At 39.3% G+C, this 21,748-nt stretch overlaps 1 protein-coding gene across 2 annotated transcripts in view; it reads left to right on the forward strand.

Moving 5' to 3' along the window:
* LOC117952401 (dehydrogenase/reductase SDR family member on chromosome X-like) overlaps window positions 1-10,354 on the forward strand; it is a 35,006-nt gene extending 24,652 nt beyond the window's left edge. For both annotated transcript variants that reach the window (XM_034884686.1, XM_034884687.1), the window contains 4 exons: window positions 4,441-4,542; window positions 5,299-5,506; window positions 7,017-7,224; window positions 9,203-10,354. In XM_034884686.1, coding sequence (XP_034740577.1) covers window positions 4,441-4,542; window positions 5,299-5,506; window positions 7,017-7,224; window positions 9,203-9,382 — 698 coding nt within the window. In that variant the 3' untranslated portion in view covers window positions 9,383-10,354. The remainder of the gene's footprint in view (window positions 1-4,440; window positions 4,543-5,298; window positions 5,507-7,016; window positions 7,225-9,202) is intronic.
* The last annotated feature ends 11,394 nt before the right edge of the window (window positions 10,355-21,748 follow it).

Here is a 21,748-nt window from a genome sequence, read left to right on the forward strand (position 1 = left end):
TTGGCCACCAAACATGACGTTTCACAAGAACACAAGAACACAAGTCCATAGAAGAACACATATTGAGAAACGCCCATGTGTTTCCCATTCCAAAGATATCTGACAGTAAAGCATTTGGCACCAATGAAATGCACATCAAGGGTTTACTGTCAATTTAAAAAGCATGTGAGTTATATAGACCTTTCACCTTTTGGCAAGCAGAACCGAAAATCTAATGTGTTTACCAACAATACATTTAAATATCCAATATAGATTTAATATAGCTTTATCATATCTACCGTTGTCACAATCAGGACATGAGATGCATGTTAAAGTCAGGTGGAAAGAGGGAATTTCTTTGTAAATGAAGCAGGTAGTCCTCTCTCATGACTTCTTTTTATTAATTGTTTTTTTTCTTTCTAAATGTATTCATTTACGCACAGAAACACCAAAGATGCTGCAGAATGAATGCCAGAAATTGAACTCTTGTACTATGATTTTTGTGTATGAGATGTGGGCATTTGCCAATTTACATATTAATTGCCTTGTGTTCAGGATGCAGACTCAACATGTAAAAGTGAGATTATTTATGGAATTGTACTGTTGCATGCCAAAACCTACCTGGGTAAAAAAACAAAGAAACAGAGTACATTTGTAACTATTCACAAATTCAAATCACAATTGCTCCATGCTACATGAAACAGGATTAACTAGTGAACAAAGTGGCACAATATGTTTCACTGTCTGAACTGCTATACTGCTGTTCAAATATTTAGTGCAAACAGATTCGACTTAGAAAACTGTTCAGTGATTTTCCATTAAATTTTTAGGCTTGAACATAAATGCACACACTGCAAAAATGTAGTGCTTGTTTTTTATATGAACGTATTGTCTTAATATAATTTATAAACATATTTAGTTTATTTGTAGTATTTGTGAGTATTCGTACTTTTCCTCTTCTGTAGTTAGGGGATCTTTTTGCATGAAAGCTGAATAAACTCTAGAAGCCCACTATAAACAGTTGAGGGATTTTTGTGGATCTTGTGGTACTACAGTGGCTCTGATTGTGCACTGATGTGGTAGGAACCATTTCTACCATCACTTTTAGTGTTTAAAATGATGCACACAATTGCATTACACTGATGTCTGCTTTTTTTTAATTACAAAGAGCAACTGGTTGAGATGCAGAGACAGAGAAGGGGGGGATTTAGAAAATCCCTAATTAGATTTAGAAATCCCTAATCTTCCATGAAAATGTTCTTTGACCTTTGCCCCTTCAAGACTTACCAAATACCAAAAAGCACACTGTGGCAAAAATCTGTTGTTTTGTAGCAGTTAAGTAGTGTAGTAGAGAAACGTCACCTTCACCTTTCACCTTGAAATAACATATACTCAAAGGGTTTGTTCTATTCAAGAGTCTCAGTTAATCATGGGACAGTAAACCAGCATGAAAAATACCAGGACCCTCAAACTGAAGCAGCTAAGTGGAATTCAGCCATCATTCAATTTAATATTTACACACCTGTGCTTTTCTTACGATAACATGTCAAAATTCTTGTCTGTAATAACTTGTTTAATGAACAGATGGAATCATTTAAAAACTAAGATTGGAAGTGGGATTTGATGTATTTTATTAATTAAATCTGAATTCTGAATAAATAGTACTTATCCACTATATCTACTTATATGTGGCAGTTTCTGTCTGGTTGTTGAGGACATAAAGGACGAAGACGTTTTAAAAGCATTGCTCTATAAATTTTGCAGGACTCAAGCATTTATCTTCGCCCCCAATGTGCCACAAATTTCACCTTATTCTAACAATAAGATTGGCGTCAACAATTGATTTTGTTTACGCAAACTTGTACAGTAAATAAAGTAATAAAGTATCATGAAATTAAATCGATTTAGACCGTTGGAAATAATGTAAAGTGGCAGTGCATTAAATAAAAAATCCTGTCTAGAAAATGACAATCCTTAAACCTGCATTAAAGCGCCCATATTATGGTCATTTTCAGGTTCATAATTGTATTTCGAGGTTGTACCAGAATAGATCTACATGGTTTCATTTTAAAAAAACACCATATTTTTGTTGTTTGGCACATTACAGCAGATCCTGTTTTCACCCTGTGTGTTTAGGTCTCTGTTTTAGCTACAGAGTGAGACATGTCACTTCTATACTAACTTTGTTGGGAGTCACACATGTGCAGTAGCTAGGTAAGATCACATCAGCTAGATAACTCTTTCTCCAACTTTGGTCAGTACAAGGCAGGATTAGCTGGGAGACTTCTTCTCAACAACGGCACACTTGTGGAATACTTGCAAAACAGAGACATGGAAGTAGTTCTTTTGTAGATTTTGGTGAACTAGTGTGTGTTGTAGCACTGTTTTGCCATTGAGAACGAGCTAGCATGCCAGCGCAAGCGTGTGCTACGGATAGCCACCTGATCTTTACTAGTGACGTAGAAAGCCGTGCAGATTTTGAACAGCTCACCCGGAGACTGAAGGCAGAAGACAATCAGAAGCCTATATCTCACTCAATCACAGTCAGTGTTTGAGTCGAGGATGCTGAGCTTTATAGAAGGTCCTGGGGTCTTAATTGAGGGCTGGCGGCAAACAGGTCCAAAACAGATCGATGGCACTTCACCCCCAATGGGCTTTCTAGATAAGACTGGCCTGTCTGAAAGGGATCGGTCCCCAATGGCGTCCACTCAAAAGGACGGGAGAGGACTGACAGGAAGGACACACGCGCACATTTGCTTGCAATATACCAAAGCCAAATACACACACATTCTGAGATATACTTGTGCTTACGGCCATTGAAATGCATACTTGCTTTTTTCTTTCTATTTTTTTCTTCTTTGCACACAAACGCACGCACACCTGCACACACACTCAGTAGAAGGTAAGTGGCATGGCTTGGAGATAAGGCTTTTATCAGGACTTCATCGGGAAGGGCTGCACTCACATCTGTCATGGTGGCTTTTTTCTCTCCTTCCCCAGTTCTCTTCCTGTCTTTGTCCAATAACGTTGACCCTCTACAGGCTCACTGGAGGTATAGGGAGGAACAATATTTACTGTAATTTTTCCTGATGTTTGAAAGACATGGTCTTCTTTCTGTATTATGGCAGTGTGCTCATGTTTTAGTACTTTGTCAGTAGATGTTTATCCAAAAAGGATTGAACGAATACCAAAAAAGTAATTCGAGACCAACAGGAAGCAAATATATTTACATATTTCAATGGTGTTCACTGTAATTTGCCGTACATTTTGAGGGTTTGGGTTGGATTGAGGTCTATTATATGACATTATTAATAAAAAAATTACCCCTGTCACCTTGACATATGGGAGTATATCAGAGAAAACAATTCCACTGTTGAGTTTTATAACTCTTGGTTTTCTCCAGCCAGCCTAAGGAAAAATAAAATGAAACACCTCGACCTGTTGTAGTTGCCAATATTGCACACATCACCAAACCTGAAATACAGCACAAGAGAACATTGTTCAGTAAATATGTTTTATACTCTTGATGTGATTATATTTATACTACTATAATATTACTTTTATCTTTTCCATAACGTATAAATAAGACCTGTTTTTTGTGATTTGTTGCAAACCAATGCCGATTTAAAAAAGCGACTCTGCAGTCCAATGGAAGAGTAACTTCACCAACAGAGAGCCTTTTGGGGAAATAAAGGAGAACATCGAAAGAGACAGGAATGGACTCAAAAAGAAGTTAAAATGCAACGCTTTAGAGCTGGCCAGATAATAGCTAAATACTACATGCCAAATCAGAAGTTTTAAATTGAATTGGCAAAACTCTCAACCCAGCATGTTTTTAAGCAAGTTCAAATATAATATCTCAACTCGATATGACACACTCCAACAGGTTAACCATACCATTTACTTTAATCCCATATCATTTATTGGCTACTTAAGAGGAAGTCTCATTTCATTGTTGTCCTATACATCTGCAGGTATTATGCTAATAGTGCTGCTTAAACATTGACATTCTTCATACTGTGCTTAGTAGTCGGCCTCACAAGAAGTGTATGTCTGTCAAGCTGTGACAGTATACTTAGTGTTAAGCATCGTCAAAACTATTTGTCTGCATACACTACATTATACACACAGTTATTCACACATATTCACTTTCACACTCAGAGGATGCAAGCTGCTGGGCATTGCTGTCTTACCATACATTAGAACTGATATAATGGTGTGTTAAGCTTTGATGGTGCTGAGGAAGAATTATTAGGTTTAAAGTAATGTGCTGGAGCAACAGAAGCATAGCGCTGCCAGTATTGTAGTTAAAGAATCCAGGAGCCTGCTGTAAGAGATGTTTAATACACTCTTGATGTCTCACAGCCAAAAGGGCGAGCAGAAATAATCCGTTTACAATGGCTCTGAAGTGTGTGTGTGTCTCTTTATGCGTGTGTGTGTGTGTGTGTGTCTCCACTCCAGTCGAGTTCAGCAAACTGGACCTAGCCTCTTTGGAGTCTGTCCGTCAATTTGTCAAGAGCTTCAAGGAAAGGGGCCTGCCGCTAAACATTCTGGTCAATAATGGTGAGTGATGTCGTGTTGATGTAATGTTCTTGTCATGTGTGGACTGTATACTGCAGATGTAAAGTATAGTACTCAGTGAGAAAAGTTGGAATCCTTTACACAGCGGTGCAATTAAGATGATGTTACACACTTTTAAAAAGAGTATATTTCAGCATTTTTCAACTATGTTTAGCATATGCCCCATCTGGCTGGGTCCTCAATCAGGGAAACCTTTTATATCTGATATGCACCTACAGCCCTGTCAGATAACTTCAGCAAGCCCTTCATTGATCCTCCAAATCTGTTCTATTAAACGGATTTTAAAACGGATGCTATTTAGAACTATTAATGATATGAAAATAGATTCAACTTTATTAGATTCAACTTTATTGTCATTACACAGGTACAGGTATCATTTTTCCACCCAAGACTTGGACTGAAATTGTCGATGTTTACACTCTGTCTCTTTTCCGTAGTCCAATTCCATCAAAGTCCATTTCTTTTGGCTATCAATTTCTCTGCTCCGTTGCTAACTAGTCTTCATGCGCTTTTAATCTCAACATGTAGTGTTCAGGCCATAGGTGTAATCAGTCTCCCTAATTGATGAGCCAGCCACTAATACATTTCGTATTTATATGAATATTAGACTAAAACAGAAGTCGCATGCCAGTTAAAGTTCCAAGTTTATATCGTAAAGAACAGGCATAACAAACTCAGATTTTAAAAGAAACAAAGATTTGCTGTGCTTTAAATGCTTGTGTATGTTTGTGTGCCAAGCGGGTGTCATGCTGATTCCTGAGGGTCGTACTGAGGACGGATTTGAGCAGCACTTTGGTGTGAACTACCTAGGCCACTTCCTGTTGACCTGGCTGTTCCTGGACACACTGAAGGTTTCTGGGAAATGTGGTAACTTTTCGCGTGTGGTCAACGTCTCCTCCTCTGCCCACCGCATCGGCGAAATCAGACTAAATGATTTGAATAGCTGGTAGGCTCTCTCTCACTCACTCACTTACATACACACACACTCACACATACACACACACACACACACACACACACAAACACACACACACACACACCCTTGCAATTTCAAATGATACAAAGCTGATTACAAAGCTGGCCTTTTATTAAAAAAAAGTGATGTTGAAAAACATTGAATCAATATGTAAAGAATAACTCCATTTTATTTTAACTGGGATCTTGTTTATCGTAGTTTTGGCCATCATTCCTATTAGTACAGTGTTAATAACATTGGAGCAAGGTCATTGAGATCTAGGAACGCAGATGATCAAACAATATGTAAACAAACCCTAATGAACGCAACTTCAAAAATAACACCATATTTTTATTCAACAAGAATTCAACTTTTTTTATATTCTTGAACAGCTGAATGTTTTAAATCCCAACTTGTCACACTCACTTGCACTTCGTCATTGCTGGCATCACTAACACAAGTGCCTAATTTTCCTGTTGGCATTAGTGGACAATTAGTGTCTCCTTTTGGCTCTGCATCATTCCAATTAGAAGCAAAGGTGTCCAGAAGCATTATTACCCTGAATATCTTCATAGTGTTGTTATATTACCCTAGCAGTAGGTGAATGCCCATATCAGTGTGCTTAGCCTCTCACAACATGTTATTAGAAATTATAAAATAATGTAAAATGTTCTTGTTTATTACAAAATTCTTTCAGTTCTAAATGCCATTCTTCGCTATGATAGCTGGCTGAGCTTTAGTGATGCTATCAAGTGTCCTTAGAAGATGACAAAAAAGATGTGCTTTACAGTAATACACAACTAAAAGTTGAGATGTTCAGTAGTGAGGGCATTAATGTAACTGCCTTGTAGCTAACTGACAAAGTATCTACAGAAACAGTTTAGTGCTGCAGATGTGGTCAATAACGTCAACCAGAGGGAAGTAAAAGCTGCAGAAAACAACAACTCTATGTTTGTGTTTGAGGTTTTACATTTTGCACTTCTACCTCCTGTTAGCCAAAAAAAGAAGATAAAATGTAATATCATTGTCATTGAGTGTGTATTAAATACTCAAATAATCTCATCTTATTTCACAGATGTGTATTTCAAACAGCAGATAGTAAGAAAACAATCTGCAGTTTAACGCTGACTGCCTGGCGGGTGTGAAAACTACAGATTTACCTTCCTGTAGATGCTGCAGAGAAGCATGTGTATACACCTGTAACTGCAACTGATGTTACCTTATTGCAGATTGCAAGTTTGACTGTAAATCCAGAGTTGTACTGTAGATCTTTGTAAATTGCTAAATTTGACTTTGCAGTCAAATGATGTTGCCTTGTTTCAAATGCTATCAATGATTCTGAGCGTCCTTGTTTGTCAAATTTTACATGAACCCGAGGAGAATATGGCATTGTTCAGTAGGACTATATTACCTATTGTGGCAACAGTTTATTATAATAAACGAAACAAAACTGTGAAAAATAGCTGTTTACCTGCCTTTTATATGCTTTCTCTCTATTCAGCCAGTGTTATTCAGCCCATGCTGCTTATTGTCACAGTAAGCTGGCCCAGCTGATATTCAGTTCCCACCTCGACCAGGATTTGCAGCATGGAGGTTTCCCACTGAGTTCATGTGCTGTGGATCCGGGCATGGTGGATACTGCTCTCTATCGCCACCTCTGGACACCCCTCTGTCTGGCACAGAGAGCCATCGCCCGCCTGCTTTTCAGGGTAAAACACTAAACACACATTTGATTTTTGGTCATTCTGCAAGACAGCAAAGCAGGTATGATATAAATAATAAAGCATGTAGCACTTGCTAATAAAGCAAGTATGTATTTTTCTACTATACCAACGAGTGATTTTCTCAAACCCTGGATTTTCAAAAAATTACTTTATAGTTGCAGGAATAATTTAAGGACACCAAGGATTTCATTTTGCAAACCAAACGTTTTGTTCTGTTGAAAGGAAACAGAATATCTGCACTGTAAATCTTCTGCAGTGATACAATACATCATACTTGTAAGAGACTACTTCTATTTTATAAATTTACAGCTGACTCAAACTGCTTCCTCCCAAAGTATGTCAACTTGAAAACTTGGATCACTGTAGCAAAATTGTGATGACTATAATCATTTTCCTACTAACAGTCATGCTAGCTACTATGTTAGACGTTTAAAAAACACAATACTGGTCTGCTCTCCTGAAAAGGAACTGTTAAACTTTGTTCAAGGTGAACTACACTGACACATTTTATTTTACAAGCTGTAACACAGACACTCATGCATCGCACACACATACACATAGCCTATCCACATCACTGAAAATGGAAGCTCTACTAAAAATTAACGTTCACTGTGTGTTATATTTTAAAACATTTCTTGTTAAGCTTAAAGCACTGACTGTGGGCTACCATTAATGTCCCTGGGATTTAATGAAAGAAGACTTATGTGCGTGTTTGGACCCCAAAACTGCAGTTGTCACAGGCATTTGCCTTCGAGCACAACCTTTGGGATTGTTCTGCACCACATACGCAAACACATTAATCACACAAACTCATTGACACACACACACACACACCCACATACAAACTGTGATTCTCTCCCATTACGACCCCTTTTCTAGAGCAATAACATGCAGGTGCATGCAGAACAAAATCTTATTTATTCATATTAAACACTCAGAATTCAGAAAATAAAGTAGATGCAAGACCCAGAATTTTAATTCTCTTAAAAAGTTGATGAAACCAGGAGCATCTTTTGGAAGCATGTCGAATTGGACAAGACAGCATGAAAGAAAGACGTCCATGAAGCCCTTTAGCAATGTTGCATGAATGGAGAATTAAAGGGTTTTTCAATTACATTTAGACACTGTGGCTTTGTACCACAATAGGCTAAAAATAATATATAATTTAAAGAAGACCCAAATGTTTTTTCCGACTTATCCTGGATTGTTGTCTACCACTGCTTTGGTATGAAATAGCTTAGCATCCATTGACATTGCCACCGCTGGATGCTGAATTGATGCCGCTCTTGACATTATATGAAAACGTCTCCTCATGCTACTAGAGGGGAGTCGGCCAGCATTGAAACTCACTTGATCTACATGAATTAACAATGAAACCACTCTCTTAAGAAGATTTGCAAGCATCTTCGCAAACACCTTACAATTATTATTCAGCAGGAACAAATTCATTGGAACAATAAAAATGAATCTTTGGAAATGTTGTGGACCTGCTCCTGGTCTCACAGCTGACAGTGAGATCATTGTTAAAGTGCATCAACACTAACACACACTCACACTTAAGCATGCACGCACACACACACACACACACACACACACATTGAGCCTTCTTTTCACTGACGATAACATACAGTGACTTCAACCCTCCTCTGGCATTCACTCAAATAAAAACAACACACACACACACACACACACAAAAAACACACACAAACACACACACACACACACACATACACACAATCACTCAGACAGCACGTTTTATTTTGCTGTTATAACTTCTTGTTGAACCTGTCATCCTGCAGTCACTCCATTTCCTTTTGATGTTCATGTATCTTTGGTATGCAGTTATTTATTTTGATTTTTAGACATGTTTATTTTTATATATGTTTGTGTGTCTGTGTGTGTGTGTGTGTGTGTGTGTGTGTGTTTGTGTGTTTGTGTGTGGGTGTTTGTGCATTTTCTTCAGACTCCTGCAGAGGGTGCTGCCACTGTGCTGTACGTGGCTCTGTCCCCGGCCTTGGAGGGGGAGTGTGGGGGAGGCTACTGGGCCAATGGGCGCAGGGAGATGACAACACCACCGACCTTTAACCCCGAGCTGCAGCTAAGCCTATGGGAAACCAGCATCCAGTTGCTGGGCCTGCAGTAGCCTGCGACGAAAGGACAACTAACTGGACTAAACCTCGATGAAAACATTAGACAAAGACCCTTAACTCTGGCCAACCAGCCACTCTCTCCTTCTTTTTCTCATTATTGTTTCTCCATCCGTAGCTCACGTCAAGGTCTTCGTAGCAATTTATTTTGACAGTCTCACAATCCACAACTGGACTGTGATTGGTTACTAGGGGAGTAAAGCCCTTATTTTCTGTTTCAGACCTGCCAAAGAAGGGCTACATGGGATGGAAAGTTTTTTTGCAATGAGCATGCAATCATATACAAACGCACGCTAGGGAAGTATTCCGGTACCGTGCCGAGTCTCCGGCGTGCGGCCCTGAGGAAAAATAAATAAATAAATTTGGGAACTTGCATGCGGATTAATATTTTCGAGTCAATTGATTTCCCCTACCAATCATATGAGAGGAATGCATATCTAACTAACGCAGAGTTTAAACTACTCGGGCCTAGTGCCCGATTTCTGGGCTATGACTATTTTATTTTATTATAAATAAATTAAAAAGTCCACATGGGATTTATTTTTGATGTGCTAGGTTTAATCATCGCACTTCCATCTACCAATGAAACAAGTTCTAGCCAATCAGAAGCAAAGTAAGGCGGGTCCTTTCCGAAAAGTGCGGTGTGTGGTCTCCATGGTAATGCATGTAAACAAATGTAGATACAGCTTTAGTCGAGAAAGGAGTTAAAAACGAATGGCGCTGGCCATGAATAAGGGACAAGAGGAAAAAGCTGGAGACAGGAGGCCGTTTAGCACTTGGTGCCTAAAATTAATCACCGGGCTGCAGCGTATGTTCAAGGAAGATACTCACTGTACAGCAGCAGCAGTAAGAAAGTGCTTTTTAGCCATTAGATGCTAGTCACAAAGCTTCGTTCCGTGCACTCTGTCATACGAGTACATTACCCGTATCAACGGCTACCACTGCGACTACGCCTTTGCTGACCGATAAAACAACACTTGTTCACGTTCATAGCGGGACATGATTCGTCATGAACGATGGCCACTGTGGAGACTTAGACCTAGACAGACTTTATTGTCATTCAACGGCACATTCACATACACAGTTAGGCTAAAAAAAAGGGAAAATGTATCTTAAGCCCAAACTGCCTTGACAAAGCTGTCTGTCTGGAATCAGCATGGCAGTTATTTGAACATAACGGCCAGACCAAGAGTTTAGACGTCTAGCTATATGAAAAGATAAACAAAGCAACGTTTTTAATAAATTTACATGAAGCAACTCATGTCTACATGGACAAAATCATGAATGTACTAATTTACTTTGTTGACCTGGTCAAAGTAACAACACATCTAGAAAGTTTTGTTTTCACAATGATTCTTGTGTAGGTTTATGATATTTTTTCAATATGAAAATCTACATTAACTCTTAATTTAACTTATGGTTGGAATAGTACAATTGTATCCAAAAAGTTTTACTTCTTAAAAATGTATTTTATTATTGTGTAATGTAAGAAGGACTTTAACTGTTTTGCAAATCAAATTAACTTTAATGACTGCATTGAAACATTGCACTGTGGACAAACCCCCTTGGTTATATCGATTTATAATTTTGCTGTAATAGACACTGGGCCGCTGCTGACGTTGTCCTTTAATTATAAATAGATGTCATTAATTGTCATCCAAGTTTATTCCCTGATCATAACTAACCTGATGTCCGGCCAGAGAGATCGTTCAATAGTTCATATTCAAAAACCTGCGATAACACCTGCCTCACTCTGCCTTAAGGTCATTAATCTGGCTTTCAGTGAAGATGCTAATTGTCTCTCAGAGATGAACTTAATTCTGTTACAGAGCCTTTTCCATGCTAAAAATAAAAATGTCAGCAACCATTAAGATGCTGTTTGGGCATAATAATACTTAAAAGCTGAATTTTGGCGTAGTTCACTGGCTTCAAAATCATGTGTCGATCAAGCACTAGCATTCACACACAAATTCATACACCATCAAATCTGAACCCGCCTTGCCATGGCGTGGGAATGTGATGTCAACAGTTTGGGCTGACACATTACAGTAGTTTAAAAGATCGTCAAGGCATCCCACTCATTCAACTGGGAGCACTTAGTTTTTTTGGTACATTAAGTGAATGGTCATGCTAACTGCTATTAGGTGTTTTTAAGGCTGCGTTTTAGGTAAATTCTGTTTTTCTCATGATGCTGAGAAAACTATCAACTCCACTTTTGTCTTCTCGGCTCAGCAATCCAAAGAAAGATGTTCCTTTGGACTCATCAGTGGGTTTGGGAAAACATTAAAAAAGGAAGAGATCCCATGTAAAAGTAGGTCTAAATTTAGATTAATTACCGCTAAAGATGCGAGAGTGATGAGACATTCGGTTTTATTCTTTAGAATTTTTTGCTGTTGACAATTTCTGAAGCCAGGGTTTCCGTACGTTTCTGTTTGCTTTTGTCTGCTCAGAAACAAAAATGGAACGATGGGGAACCAACCACCATTTCAGTCTATCCCCATTTTCCTGTGTGATTTCTGTTAATCGCTTTTACTGTGTCTCTGACACAAGTGTGTGTGTGTTTTATACATCCAAGTTAAGAGTTGACTCATGTTATAAACCCATGTCATGTTGATGGATAGCTAAACAATGGCCATTTCTGGCAGTACAGTGATGGGAAGAAGAGAGAGAGGAGAAGCCCTTTCCCCCCCCCAGTATTCTAGCTGTGATTGGTTCCTTATTGCTGCTGCTGCCGCTTCCTCATTTGGCGCGGCTCCCAGTGCATTGTGGGATTGAAATTTCCCAGTGGTGAGAATCAAACTCAATCTGCTAAGGCTGACACACACACACACACACACACACACACACACACACACTGAGAAACATTGGAAACCGTACATCCAGGCACAGGCTTATCTAAACAAGCACACAGCAAACAAACACGCCTGTTACTGATGCAGGAAAATACTCACATACTTACACACAGACATACACACTGTGCCATAATGCCATCTCCACTGTCATAAACCCTTTTAGCTGTGATGATAACAAGTTTTATCCTAAATTAACAAGATTTATTTTGACAGTCTCACAGTCCACAACTGGACTGTGATTGGTTACTAGGGGAGTGAAGCCCTCCTCCTTTCAGACCTGCCAAAGAAGGGCTAAAGGGGATGGAAGATGTTTTTTTTGCAAACTCACTCACCATCCCATTGCTGTATGTGCACATTAATGCTCTGAATACTGCCACTAAGCATCCAGCATGCGTTAATATCTGCCGTATGTGAAGCAATAGAATCACTGTGGTAGCTAATTCAGCCAGTCGCACAGAGCCAGACATTCAGAATAGGAAAAGAGCCCAAGAGTGTGAAAGTGTGTGAATGAAAAAGATACCAGCTTCCAGTTACCCATAATTTCAGGAATTCAAAATTTCTGTGTTTACATGTATACTTTATGAAGACGTTAATGTGTGTTGTTTTGTGTGGTTAAACTTAAAGTTCAAATGTTTTTCAAGCACTTTAAAGATGTGTCCCAATTCAGGGCTGAATCCTGTGAAGGATGCGGCCCACAACAGGTCCGGCTGAACCTGCTCCTCCACAAAATAACTAGCTAGTCTAGACTCATGAAGAAAAACATCTAATGTTGTGTTCAGGCGCTCCTTGTCAACTCAACAGGTCCGGCTGAACCTGCTCCTCCACGAAATATCTAGCTAGTCTAGACTCATGAAGAAAAAAATCTAATGTTGTGTTCAGGCGCTCCTTGTCAACTCAATTGTAGGATCTTGCTATCAAACAGCCAATAAAATCTGCGGTACAAGTTGTGATTTTTAACATCAACACACAATGAACACCAGGTGAATAGTACCCAGGTTAATGGTAAATATATCCATATATTTGTAATGCCCTGTGATTAACATGTCCATGCTGCAAATAGTGGAGTTCACGCCTGGCTTTGTTTATTTACAACCCATTGTCGGTCAACTCCATGTGATATGATTACCAGTGACAGATGACCTCAACACAAATACCTGGTGAATATGACATGATCACATGAATTTAGGAATTGACAACGATTGCCTGTCAATCAGCACATAGGATTGTTGAATCTTGAGATTTGTCTTCCAAAATGTTGGGTACAAAAAGAACTAAAGTTTCCTTTGGGCCTTTTATGGAGGAGCCTTTGGAATCGGACAGACCTTGTTGGCTCATTATGATGAAACACAGAATTTGGAAGCAACAATGTTTAGACAAATGCTATGTTCATGTCATGTGGGAGGGATAGATGGAAAAGATTCCCATGTTTGCGGCTTGTGAGCGTTGACAGCACCTAACAACTCAAGATGGTTGGTCCTATGGGTTTTTTAAATACTGTTAAATGACAATATAACCTTATATATCCATTATATTTGGGTTCAATTAACCCTTGATTGATAGACTTTGGCAAAAATGTATAAATGCGTAAAGAGTCTTAAGTTACAGAGTCATAATTACGGAGTTATTTTGCATGTTGAAAGGTGGAGCCTGATAATTACGATAAGTCCAACATGACATGAACATGACATGAGGGCATCATAAAAGAAAAACACATCACAGCCTAACTTTGTCTTGATTGTCTCTAATTACAGAATAACTTGAATCTGTCCAATTTACTGTAGGCCAGTATTCAGTATTTGCACTTGAAAACCTCGACCAGCAGGTGTACCTCATTTGAATGAGAGTACTGTAGCTGATTTCAGTGAGTCAATCAGGGTTCTGTGTGTTGAGGATTTTGATTTAATTCAAATTCAATTAAGCTTTAATTGTTTTTAGAGAAATATCACAATCCAGAAGCTTGGTGTGTTTAAAAAGGATGTGTGGAATTCTAATTTAAAGCAAACATCTCTTAAGTTTGATGGCTCTTTCTAGTCTAGTAGTTGTGTGGAAATTGACTCTAAATGCCAGCAATACTCCTCAGTTGTTGAGTATCTAAACAGCTTATCATCTCAGTGCTTCCTTGTTTGACTGTGTGATTCCCTGAGGCAACTGTAAGGTACTGACTAAATAACAGAATAACAAACAACAAAACCTAGGCCCGTTTAAACAAATGCGCTCGCTTCCCTTCTCACAAATGAAAACACCAGCCTACTACTCAGCAGCCCTCATATGTAAAAGGCAAAATGTACAAGGCTCCATACAGTCAAAGAGCAGTCCAGCTGCTACATGTATCACAACCTGAGAGAAAGAGAGGGAGATTGTCACTGACTGTCTTTCCTATCTGAACACAAGGTTTCCCCAAGGACAAAGTGAGGAGGAGTGTGTGGATCTGCCTTGGTGTTCTTGTTATGTCAGCACGCAGAAGAGGGGTAAAAGTATCCGAATAATAACCTTGTTATATATTTACCGAACTCTCTAAGCGCAAGAACAACACAGAGATATTTCCGAACTTGAATTGCGAATATAGAAAAAGAGAAAAAAACGGCTCCAACTGTCTATGATGTTGTCTGTATGTGATTCACTTGTGTATGATCCTTTCGAAGCATTGTCGCCGCTGGAAATTGACCAGTAGATCTGTATGTAGACTGACGATGTTTTAATAGCCATTCTTCTGTCTGACTTGGGATAACATTTATATTAAATGTTTCAGTCCCAGGTTCTGCAAATCTTAAATGTATATATATAGATTTAGTATATAGGAAGAGAGATAATATAAGGACGTATACAGGGGGTAACCAGATGAACTGAGTCCTTACTCTGGTACTAGTCCAGTTAAGAAAAAACACAGGCAGACATGTGTCTGTCTTTCATTGCTATATTCCCCTATACCATTTTCTCCTTTGGTGCTAGTGCAACCTTTTCACTCGATTCCCTGGGGGTTGCAAATAGAGTATGTTCCCTCTTCAAATCCAGTGTAAATATTCAGTTCACCTGGGCCACTGAGGATTTCTGAAACGTAAAAAAAACGTTTTATTTTTATCATTAATTTGCCGTTGTTGAGATACACATTGTATTGCTTTTGCTGTGCCTAAGAAGAAAGCCTCCCTCATCTATGTGTAACTGTGAATTTTTCATGTAGATTTGAGCTTGTACAAACTGTGATTACCGTCTTGCCCTGTGTACTGCCGTAAGTTTTTTCTCTATTTGGAGTGATGGGAGTGTGTGTGTGTGTATGTGTGTGTGTGTCTGTGTGTCTGTGTCTGTGTGTGTCTAAGGGAATTCATGTTTTTTCTGTCAGTGGTTGTGACATTCCAGCAGCAGCCATCACCTTTTCTATTATCCAAAGCCTCTCAATAAACATATCATTGTGCCACTCTTGCTCTCTGTTTTTTACACTGTGTGGGAGTGAGATACTGTCAGACTGTCAGACACGCAGCATGAGACAGCACGCCTCAAGCACTGTCTGAACTTTTGAGACATTCTCATATCCACCAGTGAAATATACACACACACACACACACACACACACACACACACACAAACTGTGCAGTTTGTCTTATCTTAATATCCGATTTGGTATTAAATTAGTATTTTGTAGTATATTAACAAGTCAGTGAGTCAGATGCCAGTTCACAGATGTTAGCATTTGTGTTAAAAAAAATGAATGTTATTTGAATCTGGAAACACACTGACCCAAAAGTTTAATCACTATACAAGCTTTACGGTACATGGCAGATTGGAGGGGCCCCCCATAGCTGCATCACAACGACTCAACCTTCCTGTGAAGATTTGAAGTTTTAACTGGAGGACTGTCATTCAGGTTTTCAAAGTCACAGCTCTCTATCAAGAGACTCATTACTGAAAATATAATGGTACAATCAATTCTTGTCTCTTCAGCGATCACTTGATGATTTTTCTATCTGAAGTCATAGAAAGTGAACTTTTTAAAACGATGACAGTTGTGCTGCTCTAGCTGTTTGACTTGAAAATATGAGTTTCAAAAATTGATGTGTGCCCTTAATGCACATAACATAACAGAAATAATTAAATAGAAATAGGACTTTTTCTTATTTTTGGATTTAATTGTGTTGAATTACAGCAAGCTTTTAGTTTTCTCATTTCCTAAGTGTTTAACTTTACCACAAAATATTGTTTTGTTATTTAGTCGTATTGCAAAATACTTTATGTGGCGTGAAATTTAGCTGAAAAAAGCTTAGAAAACATATCATAAGTGACAAAGAATAAACTGATATCTTAACCAAACATGTAAAAAATAATACTAACCATTTAAAACTGAGTTTTGGGTTTAGTGGTAGGGTGTATAAGGGATGGACAGTAGGGAGAGTACAGAGCGCTGGTGGGTGACTTTGTGGAATGGTCTGGTAAGAATCGCCTGCTGCTGAACGTGGATAAGACCAGAGAGATGGTGATTGACTTCAGGAGGACGGGAACGGCTCTGCAGCCCCTTTGCATCCTGGGAATAGAAGTGGACATGGTGGAGGAGTAGATACGTGGGTGTCAATATTGACAGCAGGCTGAACTGGAAAACCAACAGCACTGCTGTTTACAAGAAGAGGAGGAGCATGCTATTTCCTGAGGAAGCTGTGATTCTTCAACGTGTGCAGCAGAATGTTGAAGATGTTCTCCCAGTCTGTTACCAGCAGATTGTTGGAGAGTTTCTACCAGACTGGAGATATTCTACCAGTCTGTTACCAGCAGAATGTTGGAGATGTTCAACCAGTCTGTTACCAGCAGAATGTTGGAGATATCCTACCAGTCTGTTACCAGCAGAATGTTGGAGATGTTCTACCAGTCTGTTACCAGCAGAATGTTGGAGATGTTCTACTAGTCTTTTACCAACAGAATGTTGGCGATGTTCTACCAGTCTGTTACCAGCAGAATGTTGGAGATGTTCTACGAGTCTGTTACCAGCAGAATGTTGGCGATGTTCTACCAGTCTTTTACCAGCAGAATGTTGGAGGTGTTCTACCAGTCTGTTACCAGCAGAATGTTGGAGATTTTCTACCAGTCTGTTACCAGCAGAATGTTGGAGATGTTCTACCAGTCTGTTACCAGCAGAATGTTGGAGATGTTCTACTAGTCTTTTACCAACAGAATGTTGAAGATGTTCTACCATTCTGTTACCAGCAGAATGTTGGCGATGTTCTACCAGTCTGTTACCAGCAGAATGTTGGAGATGTTCTACCAGTCTGTTACCAGCAGAATGTTGCAGATGTTCTACCAGTCTGTTACCAGCAGAATGTTGCAGATGTTCTACCAGACTGTTACCAGCAGAATGTTGGAGATGTTCTACCAGTCTGTTACCAGCAGAATGTTGGAGGTGTTCTACCAGTCTGTTACCAGCAGAATGTTGGAGATGTTCTACCAGTCTGTTACCAGCAGAATGTTGGAGATGTTCTAAAAGTCTGTTACCAGCAGAATGTTGGAGGTGTTCTACCAGTCTGTTACCAGCAGAATGTTGGAGATGTTCTAAAAGTCTGTTACCAGCAGAATGTTGGAGGTGTTCTACCAGTCTGTTACTCCCTCTGTTTGCTTATTGGACCGCCAAATATTTGGATGGCGAAAACCCACAAATATACCGCAGCCCAAGGGAGTAAGCGAGCGTCCACAAAGCGTAGCCCCTATAGCGCCATTTTAATGCTACAAGCACTCACCCGCTGTTAGCATTCCATTGACTGACATTTATTTTGGCGCCACTTTGACAGCGAATAAAAAGTATTTAAAAACTTTGGTTGTCTATTGTTTATTTCTAAAGAAACACAACAATGTATAAAAGGCTCCACTGCCTTGCAACTCATGTTATGGCTCCGTAGCAGACGTTTCTGTAAAAATAGGCTAACAATTGTGTCACAACCAATCGACTGGTGTCACATAGTAATCAAATAACCATATTGTCAGGAACCAAGCAGACAGTTTTGACTTACATGAGCTGTTTAGGTTTAATTACTAATGTTAACTAGCATTTTATATAGCAATACTTATCCTGTGTCTATGTTATCTCCTTACATATACCTATACTATTGAGATATGATTGAGATTTCTCCTGGCACAGCTACCAGAAGACTTACAACATTCAGACAGGTTGCTCACGTCACATCTACGGCGTCGAGCTCAATTGGAGGCTGTGCAGTAACGCTTAGCACTCACCGGAAAAGTGCTTCTAATATCCTTCACTGGTCTTCGTATGAAGCAACGGGATCTGTTGGTCCTTTTCTTCAACTGCATATGTGCAAACCCAGACAGAGTACTGAAGGAAAATATAAACTGAGCGGAAGTACGTAAGAGGGCAGAGCCAGGCTAGTCCAAACACTCCATAACCCCAACAATTATAAAAACAAAACATAACATATCTCATTAAAAACAACTTTCAATCAGTTGTAGTGTAAAGTGCAGAAGCAATGGTTCAGAAAACACAGACAATTAATTGAAATCTCCGTTACAGTGATCATTTGAAAGAGTTTAGCAAACTAATGACCACTGAAGCAAAGGATACCATAGGATGCCCTTTAACCTCATGATTTGGAGATCATAAATACAGATTTTCTTTTTTCTTTTTTTATATTTCAATTCCACCGCTGCCACAACTGTGCACTGTAGCTTAGTATTCTACTAAAACTAAAAGAACACATCTGTTTTTTTTGTTTTCTCTTGGCTTGCATTTATGTTACTTTATGGTAGAGGTGGGGGGGGGGGGGGGACATTATTGCAGAGACTTTAACTGAGGATCATATTTCAGAAACAACAAAGAATCCCTCTCCTGCTCCCCACTAAATACATTCATAAACCTTGGACCCAGACAAAGTGTAATGAATCTGACATCTCTCTTCCTGTATATGTGACAATAGAGTGATAGCAGAGAAGCTTCTGTCATCTTGCCTAAAAAAAAGTGCCATTGAGACACTTGATTAGGCAGCTGTGTCGAAATAACATGAAAGCCACGAGAATCACGGCAGAAAATCATCAATCAAGTTGCATTTGAATGGCAGGCAAGCAGAGGTACATCACGTATATGCCAACTTGTTAGAATAAATATCTGACACAAGGAAGATATTGAGGTGCTGTCTCTTCAGCTCTTTGTAACATGAGGAAAAAAGACATGCAATACAACATGTCTGCACTTCATTCTCGTCTGAGCCCACTGGGGCTGAAAACAGAAAGAGGGAAAGAAAGAGCAACCTGAAATGACAAAATGATCATCCTCATTCATGTCCTGGTAATTAATACTAGTATACTTGGGACAGATGATGGTTTATGGCAATGAGTATAGTCCGCAAAGCAATATAAACACACTTAATGGGTCCTTATTCAGCCATTACGTGGCAGCTCTCTCTCCATAAATTCCTTATAGGAGATTTAATGAAGTCATTGCATGCACACTCATAAACTAGGAAGTGGCTAATAAGCATTCATGCATCTATTTAAAAAAAAGAAAGAAAAAAAAGGTGAGGATGGACTTAATGATGAATGACAGAGAAGTAGTGCACCATCATTGACTTTGGCAGGTTGAACTTCTTCAGCTGCCGCAGGAAGTACATCCTCTGTTGTGCCCTTTTGATGAGGGAGCTGATGTTTAGCTACCATTTAGGGTCCTGGGAGACGATGAAGCCTAGGAAACAAAAGTACACCAAAGTGCAGACTAAGGAGTCACCAGGGTGATGGGGGCGGGTGGGGCTGCATTCTTCTGGATACCCACAACCATCTCCACTGTCTTCAGTGTTTAGGTATAAGTTGTTTTGACTGCACCAGAACACCAGGCAGTCTATCTCCCACCTGTAGGCGAACTCATTTTCAGCAGAGATGAGTCCAGTGAGGCTGGCATCGTCCACCAATTGTTTCCTCAATGTTGTTTCAAAGCTTCAAACCAGTGACGTTCTAATCACAAGGCCACCTCCAACATATTCACTATGTTTTGCTCATACTTTATTAAACATAGTTTGACTCAGGGTTTTTTCCAGATCTAAGGTCAGTCTGTTAACAGATGTCTCCAACAGATGTCTAAAATATCCACTGATGAGTCTTCTCATCTCATCAAACAGAATAACCTTTTCTTTGACCTCGTTACAACAGGAAACTTAATGGAACTGGACTAAAAACACCTAAAGACCTAAAAACACACCAACCCCAGACAAACCAAGATAAAGATGCCTGTATACACAATTACTGTAAGAGACAATCCAATTGGCACGATCATCTCTTATCAGATGAATAAGCAAACTAAACCTGGTGTGACGGTAATAGTAAGGAAACCTACAACACTGATTCTGAGGGTCTCTTTTCCTGCAAAGTGCGAGAGAGGTCTGTCTGTCTGCAGGCCCACCCATTACTGTCTCTGAGTGAGAGATTCAAACAGCCATTAATCTTCCAGGCAGCTATGGCTTATAGGGAAAGCCAGACAGCCCAGGGCTAATTGATACATGTACCTTGTCAGGACTCTTGATGGAGGGATGGATGGGTTCATGCTTTTTGTTTTTTTGGAATGGTCCAAAACAAACAATCATATGGGGACAGGGAGGCTTCCTCTAATAACCTTTCCCGTGCCACAACACCAATGATAAACAACTTCCATCACCTGCTGCCTGTTCTCAAGTCCCGACACAGAGGTGAAACTTGGCCTCAGTATCTGGAACACGTTTCTGTGCCACATCCAGTGCCAATAAAAAAGAAATCTCATTGCACAGTTTTTCATTTACTGAAGTCCTAGTTTGCGTTCTTTGCATCTTAGTAAATCTGTTTTTAATTATGGACCATTCTGTGCTCTCTAATTGTGTCACTAGATTGATTTGGTGTGGACTCTGGTTTATGTGGTAGGCAGCAGCAGGAGGGAGGCCAGAAGAAATCCAGATGGAGAGCTCTACTCCAAATGAAATACTGTTTTTGTGCATCGGTGCTGTGCTTTGTATTATATATTGTTTTGCTATGTATTGCAAATGCAAGTTTGAGTCTCTGAAGTTTGGTAATTCTCATCTTGATTAAACTGTATTTCTCTTTGATGAATATAAATGCACCATGCCTCAGTAGCTAAAACAATGTTTTCCATGTATTTGCTCACATACTTAATGACATATCTATACCTGCCATGTTCCACTTTGTAAGCCACTATAGTTCTTCCAGGTGACTCTGCTCTGCATCCATGTTGTAACTTTGTTCAAAGTATCTGGTTGAAATGAAGGTCTATTGTGATTTTCCTTGCAAAGAGGAAGTAGAATAATGGGCAGTATATTTGCAGTGCCTGAAAATTATTGTTTAACACACAGAAAACACACATGGCCAATACAACTTGGTCAAAGTTATAGGATTAGACCAGACTGAATGTTAGACTTAAATCACACATTGGATATTAGCTAGTCATGCTGTTCGTTTGTTACTTCCTGGCCTTAGTCACATAACCCATACCTAACCCAAAAGCAGCAGCTTGTCTTGCAAAGAGTTGAAGAAAGAAAAGAAAAAGAA

The sequence above is a fragment of the Etheostoma cragini genome, chromosome 11 (genome assembly GCF_013103735.1).
Source record: "Etheostoma cragini isolate CJK2018 chromosome 11, CSU_Ecrag_1.0, whole genome shotgun sequence".
NCBI classification, from domain to species: domain Eukaryota; kingdom Metazoa; phylum Chordata; class Actinopteri; order Perciformes; family Percidae; genus Etheostoma; species Etheostoma cragini.